Source organism: Rousettus aegyptiacus, unplaced genomic scaffold, assembly GCF_014176215.1.
Source record: "Rousettus aegyptiacus isolate mRouAeg1 unplaced genomic scaffold, mRouAeg1.p scaffold_m13_p_5, whole genome shotgun sequence".
NCBI lineage: Eukaryota > Metazoa > Chordata > Mammalia > Chiroptera > Pteropodidae > Rousettus > Rousettus aegyptiacus.
This window is the reverse complement of record NW_023416308.1, coordinates 15,144,090-15,153,570: the sequence shown is the minus strand read 5'-3', so window position 1 is coordinate 15,153,570 and position 9,481 is coordinate 15,144,090. Positions and strand designations below refer to the sequence as shown.

Genomic DNA, 9,481 nt, shown 5'->3' with positions numbered 1-9,481 from the left:
TGTTGGGGACAGCAGGTGTGCAGAGGTGGTGTCAGCCTGCATCAGCAGGTCCCTTCAGAGAGAAAAGCACCCCCCAGAGGAAGTCCCTGCGTCAGGCAGTGCCACTCAGGACCCCCAGGGGGCGCTGCTCTGTCTCCTTCCTGCATGTGAGGGGCTCCTGGGGCCCTGGGTGTGTCTCCCTTACCCAGCCTGTCAACCCCTCCATTCCACACTGGCTCCTAATCCCCACCCAGGTCTGCCTCAGGGAGACACTAATGGGACCCATGGTGCCTAGAGAACGCCTGAGACAGTGTGTTCGGTGGCGAACCTCAGGGAGCCCTGCTCCAATTACAGCCAGCAAATGTATTGAGCATTGTGAAATAAGTGCCTTATCCCTGTGTCTGTCATTCTTTCAGTGTTATTTTTCTTACTAGTCTGTTTTTTCTTATTTATTTTTCTATTTTATAGGGACTTTTAAAAAATATTGTTCATTTTTAGCTTTTTAATTTTTTCTTTTTTTGTCAATACCAAACATCTCAAAATTCGAGATATGAAATTACCTATTTTTCTCTACACTATTCGATGAGTGTGTGTATTAAAAAAATTGATTTAGTATGAATTTTTTATCTGACTTACTTCGAGGGTCTCCAACACAAGTTTAGGAAATTAATCACACACACTTGATAAAACAGATACTTTCCCCGTAATTCCATAATGATACCACATCATTTTTTTTACTTCACATTTTGATTAACACCAGTCACGTGTGCTATCTCCCTAACTACTGGAGACGTTTTCACCTCCTGCTCCTCCTCCTCACCTCTGAGCCCCTTCTCTATCCTCCCTCCCATTTCACCCGGTCCACAGCAGACTAGGAAGAGAAAGGGAGTTTTAAGCTGGTATATGATTTTCATGGCAACTTGGTGACACACAGCCTTGTTCTCATGTCTGATCACGAGACATTTTTTTTTCCATTTTCTTATATGGGTAAGGACTGTCGCCACCGGCAGTCCTGCTCTGTTCCATGCTGCCCCTGGGACACGGGCCAGGACTCATCAGGGGATGACCCCTGACCCCTCACACCCCAGTCACAGACTCTGTGATAAAGCCTGAGCGAGAGGCAGAGTGTTACCTCCCACCTGGGGTGACGTCGCGGAGTTCACAGGTGGCATTCAGCCCTGGGCAGGGCGCCAACCCCTCCCCTCTGCTCCTCCTGTCCCTCCCGTCACGCCTCTGTCACTAATTATTACCGGTGCTGGTCCCAGCGCGATGTCCACTGTCACTTCTGCACCAGCACTAAAGCGTCCAAGGCCATGTCATACATCTGGATCTTTAAGAATTTCTGCTTGGTAGTTCCCATCAAACTAAGATTGAATCATTGATTTCTCTTATTTAATTGTATTGACTACTAGTCGCAGAATTGTGCAATTAATGAAGATAAATATCGCCTTTGCTTGTTCCTGATCTTTGTGGAAATGCCCCGTACCCATCTAAGGGGCTGGCTGCGGTTCTAAGGTTCTAAGTTATGCACGTGTGAGAGAGCGAGGGTTTATTCCCACATTATAAATATGTGTTTGTGCTTTTATGAGCCTATTTAGAAATTGGCATTCAATGGGCTTGAAGGTTCTTTCTCAATCAGCTGAGGCAATATGGTCACTCTATTGATGTGCTAGAATGTTCCGATATGTTAAAATATTTCTTAATATGAATATAACATATTGTGGAATAAATTGCACTTCATAATAGTGTATCAAGTAATCTAGCATGGGGTTCTCTTTGTTAAAATTCCTTTAGACCACCTGTATCAATACTGAATGTGATTAGTAATTGTCCCTTTGTGAATGTATTTGTGAGATGTATTTGTTAATATTATAACCATGCCAATAAAAGTGCTTTGATATATTATGAAAAAATAGGAAGCAAATAAATAGGAATCATCTTATTTCTTATGATATTTAGAATAGTTCCATAACATTCCTAGGGTTTCTACAAATTGTTCTTTATTTCTACTAGATTCAATATTTACCTTCTTTGGAAAGTATGTACTTTTTTCTAGACTTTATCCCTTAATTCATCTTCTATTTTCGATTTCTCACATGTATGACCAACAGAGGGCGCTGTGGGACTACACTGTAATTCCTGCACAGCTGCTGAGTGAGGACCATTCACTCAGTGGAGCCTGTGCCTGGGGGCTGTTTTCCGTGCTCCGTCATGGGACTCAACAGCTGTGTTCTCTCTGGCCCGGTAGTGTCTCCTGAGCAGGGACCTTTAAGTGGCCTCAGCAGGTGCTTCCTCCCAGGGCTCTTCCAGGGGTTGAAGACAACCTCCATCCTCAGTCTGGGTGTGAGCTGAGCTCCAGCACCAGGGCTCAGGGAGGGGCTGGGCGGTCACTGGATGGACACACATTTGCATGCACAGCCCCTCCTCTGGCGGAGGGTGGAGAAGAAAAGGAGGCCTGGGGCAGCCCAGCCCCATTGTGGGCTCAGGGGCTGCGAGCACCATGGCCTGGACCCCCGTGCTCCTCGTGCTCCTCTCTCAGTGCACAGGTGGGGACAGGCGTTGGGAACCCTGGGAATCCCCCAACATCACAGGATTCTTCATCAAAATCCCTGAGAAATGTTTTCTTTTCTCTTGTGCCAGTGATCATGACTGTCTGTGTTTGCAGGTTCCCTCTCCCAGCCTGTGCTGACTCAGCCGCCCTCCCTCTCTGCATCTCCGGGAGCATCAGCCAGACTCACCTGCACCCTGAGCAGTGACCTCAGTGTTGGAGGTAAAAACATATTCTGGTACCAGCAGAAGCCAGGGAGCCCTCCCCGGTATCTCCTGAGGTTCTACTCAGACTCCAGTAAACACCAGGGCTCCGGGGTCCCCAGCCGCTTCTCTGGATCCAAAGACACCTCGGCCAACGCAGGGCTCCTGCTCATCTCCGGGCTGCAGCCTGAGGACGAGGCCGACTATTACTGTGCTGCATATCTCAGCGGCACTGACACTGTGCTGCACAGTCACGGGGAAGTGAGACTAAAACCTCCCCGAGCTCCCCCTGCCTGAGGCCGTCGCCTCCGCTCTGCCTGAGAGCAGGTCTCTCTCAGGGTGACATGTGTTGTCACTCCTGCAGCCAGCGTCTGACTTTCTTCTGAGCAGCAATGTGACCTTTCCTTACTTCACATTTTAGACTGAACCCTCACCGTTCTACCTCACATGTCCAAGTTCTCAGGGGCAGGAATTCCCTCTCAGAGATAAAGGCCTCCAGGGGTGATGGTGGAGGTGTGGACCTTGGAGGGTTCTGGCCACGCCCACCTCCCAGTGCAGGGGACACTCAGAGCCACGGTCTCCTGCACCGGGAGCAGCAGCAACATCTAGACAGACATGGTCACTGGTACCACAGAGCCCCGGCCGTGTCTCCACCACGTAATCTGTGAATGGCAAAAGGCCCTCTGGGGTGCTGGGTCGGTTCTCTGGTTCCATCCACTGCTCCTCCAACTGCGTCTACCTGGCCGTTTCTGGGCTGCAGCCTGAGGACAAGGCGGCTACGGCTGTCAGTCTAGTTACTGCGGCAGCGAACACCGCACCCCGCCCCAGACCCACCAGGAAGCGAGACCCAAACTCCCCAGACACCCCCCCCCCACTACAATCCTGCATCTGCCCTCAGCCCGTCCCCATCAGAGAGGGCTCTCTTTTCTGTCTCCTGCTGGAATGTGGGTGTTGAGATTGTAGTTTTGTGAATCCCTCCATTTTCTTTCCAAATTTCCCTCACACGTCTTGATGGATGATCTCTTATTCCCTTCGCAAGCACTTCATGGATGTGATTTAGTTCAGAGCAGGGTTTCTGAGCCTCAGTCTTCCTGACAAGGGGACTATTTCGCTGCATGTGAAATGGGCTGATCTGTGCTTGTGGGCCCTTCATAAGCATCTTCTGGGCTCCACATGGCACAGGCCAGTAGCCCCTACTCTCTATGGCAGGGTCCCCAGCCACCAGGCCATGGAGCGGTGCCAGCCTGTGGCCCACTAGGACCTGGGACGCACAGCAGGGGAGAGTGGTGGGTGCGTGAAGCTTCGTCTGTATCCTCAGCTGCTTCCCAGCGCCAGCATCACCACCTCCACCTCATCAGCCCCTCCTCAGATCATCAGGCCTTAGATTCTCATACGACCACTGGTCTCTGGTGGCAGAAAGTTCTGGGATGGCTGCTCTAAGGCACGGCACACAAAAACATCTCCAGACATTTCCAAATATTCCCTAGGGAACAAATCACCCCAGTTCGAGAAGCGCTGGGTTAAAAGGACATGTTCTCTTAGGAAGCTTTTGGCTTTGAGGCCGCTTTATGTCACTGAGGTGGACAGAGACTAGATGTGTCATCTCTCTGTGTCTCTGTGCTCCCACCTGTTAGACAAAACTGTTACACAACCTCATGGGAGGCCAGAGAGCCTATGACCAAACACATGGACTCTCTTCTCATCCAGAGTGTGGAGCGTGATTTTTAGCCAGACTCCGTGTAGAGTTTGAAATTTTGCACAATGCACACAGATATATATCATTCGTCTTTGTTTATTCTCTTAGGGAGTGTTTTTTGAACATAAGACAGAAGATGAATAAACACATGACAAGGTCACGTACTCTGAGAGTCCACGTTTCACATGGGTCCGAGAGAACAGACAGGGGCAGCAGGTGGATGCTGAGCAGATTCCGAGGACAGATGACGCCGTCCGTGAGCAAAAGAACTGCCGAGCGCAGCGCAGTTGCTTGAATGTCTGCTCACATTTCACGTAACTAAAAGTCCGTGAGATCATCAGTTGTCACATGATACTAAATACACGGCTCAAAATCCACCATGTCATTAATGGAATTTGATATTCAGCTCCTCAATCCAGTGTCCCAAGAAGGACCCTGGTGAGAATTCTCCTGAAGGAAGAATGATGAATTTGAAATCAGTGTAGGAAAGAAGACAGGGTTCTTTATTCTGGAGACCTGGGTGCAGGAGGTCAATGAATGGTGTCTGAGGATGCGTGTGCTGGTCTGGACTTTCCTCTACACATATGTGACCCACGAAAATCATAGCCCCACACATGGGATGCCTTGTTCCTCCTTGACGAGTTCATTCAGTACAATAGTCGATTAGCTGACCACTCCGGAGATTACTATACACGGTGACTTATGTGAGAGCAGTTGGAACCCTTGCTTTCATGGACAAGAGTTTGGAGACATTAAAAATGCACATACGTGCTGAAGCACGTACTGATGAGGCACTATGGTGTGTGGATGTGTTTTCAGAGCTGGCGAAGAAATAAGATGAGGGACGCAGAGGCTGGAAGGTGAAACAAGACCGGTCCTGCCTGTGATGGTTAAGGAGGGACGATGGTGGCGGGTGGTTCTTTGAACTATTCTCTGTAGTTCATGTACCTTCAAATCGTCACACTTAATTCTCTATTCCTATCGGTGATGGTGGGTGTCTGTCCTGTTGTTAAGAGTCACTCAAGTTGCCCAAGTAGGTTTTCACCACGATCTCTAGCTTAAGGCCATCTCCTCCCAACAGACAGAGGAGGAGGCTGGGAGACCAGTGAGGGACAGGGATTCTGAGTTTTCGAAGTAACAGGAAAAGTGAGGGAAGCTGGAGGTCTGAGAATAAGGGGGGCTGGGAGGGAGTGAGGAAGGGGCGGGGCCAGACCATGAGAGCACCAGAGGGGAGCTGAGGAGTTGGGGTTCTGTGCAAATAGCAGTGAGGAGGTGCTGAAGGGTTGTAATCAGGGATGACCTGTCTGACTGAAGGCAGATGGTCCCTCCTAGTTAGTGCCTTGTTGAGAGTGCCCGGGGGATCTCGATGGTCCTGGTCCTCTGTCCTTTAATAAAAGGCCCCGTGAGTCTGGAAGTTTGGAGACGATGGGCCGTTTGCAGAGATAACTCAGAGATGGATGTTGGGCACAGTGAAGACGTGACGGCTTCTGCTTTCAACTTCCCAGGCTCTCAGCACTCTGCAGACACATCACAACCTCACATTGAGCTTGTCACTAACCTAAGACAATGAGTAAGAAACTACAACTAGGGGAAATTTTATTTACAATGTAATTACATATTAAGACCCTTAAGATAAAATTCTGACAAGAAGTATGGGACGCAGATATCCAGAAAACTCCAGTCTGAGATACAAGGACAACGCCTGAAATAACGAAGCATGTTGCACTCGCCGTTGGTAAATGCGAAGCCTGCCGAAGCCGCTATATCTACGAATGACCACACAAACTCTGATATCTGTGAAAACTGTAACTCACTATACGACTTGAAATGTTGGCTGAATTAATCTTCTTTGAATATGCCATGGAGTATATTTCTGGAAAACTCCCTTTCTATATCACTTCTCCAGCAGCCCTATATGCACTTCAAACCACATTAACAGTCCCCATGGCCGAGAACTTGGACATGAAGCCCACAGGGATTTAGTTTTGCAACATCTTCACTTGTGGAGAAGGACATTGGTTTGTCATATGTACATTTTGCACGTTGCACAGATAGAGACTCCCTGGGAGTGAGAAACTACAGTGATCACTACAGTGTATCAGAATAGTAATAATTTGGAACAAACCCATGAGTGTGTTAAGCTGCACAACCAGCTGGGGCATCAGAAATTTGGGCCTCGTGGAGATGTGTGACCTCTGACCAGCAGAGGGAGCCGTGGGACCGCCCTGTGGTCTCTACACAGGTACTGAGTGAGGAAGATTCACTCAAAGGAGCCTGTGCTTATAGGCTGTTCTCTGTGCTCCCTGATGGGGCTCAGCAGCTGTGTCCTCTCTGCCTGGCAGAGTCCCCTGAGCAGGGACCTTTGTGTGGTGTCAGCAGGTGCTTCCTCCCAGGGCTCTCCCAGGGGGTGAAGCCAACCTCCACCCTCCTCAGTCTGGGTGTGAGCTGAGCTCCAGCACCAGGGCTCAGGGAGGGGCTGGGCGGTCACTGGATGGACACACATTTGCATGCACAGCCCCTCCTCTGGCAGAGGGTGGGGAAGAAAAGGAGGCCTGGGGCAGCCCAGCCCCACTGTGGGCTCAGGGGCTGCGAGCACCATGGCCTGGACCCCCGTGCTCCTCGTGCTCCTCTCTCAGTGCACAGGTGGGGACAGGCCTAGGGAACCCTGGGCATCACCCAACATCACAGGATTGTTCCTCGAAATCCCTGAGAAATGTTTTCTTGGATCTTGTGCCAGTGACCATGTTTGTCTGTGTTTGCAGGTTCCCTCTCCCAGCCTGTGCTGACTCAGCCGCCCTCCCTCTCTGCATCTCCGGGAGCATCAGCCAGACTCACCTGCACCCTGAGCAGTGATGTCGCTGTTAGTGGTAAAGACATATACTGGTACCAGCAGAAGCCAGGGAGCCCTCCCCGGTATCTCCTGTGGTTCTACTCAGACTCCAGTAAGCACCAGGGCCCCGGGGTCCCCAGCCGCTTCTCTGGATCCAAAGACGCCTCGGCCAACGCAGGGCTCCTGCTCATCTCGGGGCTCCAGCCAGAGGACGAGGCCGACTATTACTGTAGCACCTGGGATGACAACTCTAAGACTCGCACAGTGTTTCAGTCCCAGAAGGAAGTGAGACAAGAACCTCTGTGCTCTCCAGGCCTGTTGCAGTCACCCCTGCTGGTGCTGGGACCAAGTCCAGCTCCGTGGTGACTTGTGTTGTCAGGTCTCATGCAGCACCTGCTGTCCTTGGACCAGCAGTCCTGACAATGTCACGTCCTTCTCTTCAGTTCAACTTTTAGATTGACTTGTTGATCATATATTTTCAGTGTTCATGTTTTGACGCAAAAATTCCTTGTTGAGAGATTAATATCTGCAGTGGACACAGTTGAGGAGGTCAAATCAGGTTAGTTCTGGCCATGCCCAGCTCAGGGTCCAGGAGTGACTATAACTTGCTTCTGGTGTGAGCGGTCAAAACTAAATTTAATGATACAACCGTTAAGAGAAAAAGAAGTGTATTCTATATAGTATGAGTGAATGATAAAAATTAAAAAATAAGACAATACCATTTAAAACAAACTCAACATGAAATATTTAAGGAAAAATCTGAGAAAATAATGACAATCTTGAACACTAAAAAGTACAAACTATTGTTAGGCAATTAAATAAAACTGATATAGATCTTACTAGTTTGTGGGTTGAAACACACAATGTGGTTAAGATAACAATTTTTACTAAACTGAATGAAAAACTGCCTGCAAGGTCATCAGGTAAAGTGTCCTTGCAATGAAGGATGAGGTAGGAAAGTTCAGGAAAGAAAGGGAAATAGTACAGAAAAAAATACCATAAATATAACAACCGTTCTCCAGTTCCATGAGACCTGTCCCGGAGGAGGCACAGACCAGGGGATGGGAGGCTGCCCTGAGGGGTGACGGGCAGTGTGGGTGCAGCCAGCCTGGGCTGGGTGCCACTAGGCACTGAAGCTGTGCTGTCACCTGTAATGTGCACCTGGGGGGACATGGTTGTGATCATCACCTCAATCCAATGAATGAGCCTGTGACCTGTACCTTGTTTACTGAGAATCAGGACTGAAAAAGCTCTGCATGGAAGAGGGCACCATGTGATTTCAGGAGCTCTGACTCCGTCTATATTTCCAAGGGCAAGAAAAAGAACCTGTATCCATAATTCCTGGGAAACAGTCTTAAGATCCTTCTCAGATCATGGGTGTCCTCCAATAGCTGCCTCACTCTGTCTCAGAAAGTCCGTTGGGATGTCCTTGCCACACATGGGGTATCGTTACTTGCCCGGTCTTATGGTGTTAATATCGTGGGAAGCAAGGCCTGCTGGGGAATCTCGAATTCCCTGACCTCCACTTCCTGAGACTCAGCCCTCTCAGGGCCTTTGTAGACCCAGGACATAGACTTCCCCTCCTCCAACACTTACCATAGATGGACAGAACCTAGGAAAGGGCCAGAAATACAAAGAGGTTGCTATGGAGTAGAGAAAGAGATGTGAGGCAGCTGGTGCTTACCTATGGGGCCAAGAAACAGGGTTTGGGGATGTCTACACCAGTGGCCCCCAAACTTTTTGTCACCAGGGACCAGTCCTCTAATAAGAATTAATGCCTGATGATCTGAGATGGAGCCGAGGCATCGATGCTAGCGCTAGGGAGCAGCTGCAAATGCGGATAAAGCTTTGCTCCGTCTCCTCCTGCCGTGCGGCCTGATTCCTACTGGCCACAGACCAGTACCGGGCCATGGCCCGTGATTGGGGACCATGATCGACACCATATCCTGGGTCCTGTCTTTCTCATCCACCTTAACACACATGTTCATCCTTCCCCAGCTCTGCCCAGCACCCTATAATACGTGGGGACACTCGCCTGTGCTATCAGGTCTCTGCACATCTCCCTGCGGATCCAGCTTCCTTCAGGGACAGGGATCCAGGACAGAAAGCCACCACCTACTGCCCTGGGAGAGTCAGAACAGTGGCTGGAATGTTGTCATTCTGACCCATTGGAACAAGGCACATCTCATCAAAACCGGGGACCCCTTCCCGTGGCCGCTACTCTC

At 49.7% G+C, this 9,481-nt stretch overlaps 1 gene segment (V, D, J or C); it reads left to right on the top strand.

Moving 5' to 3' along the window:
* The first annotated feature begins 6,742 nt into the window (after positions 1-6,742).
* Positions 6,743-7,669, top strand: LOC107507318. The segment is given in 2 exon segments: positions 6,743-7,069; positions 7,189-7,669. Coding segments are annotated over 2 exon segments (570 nt in total).
* The last annotated feature ends 1,812 nt before the right edge of the window (positions 7,670-9,481 follow it).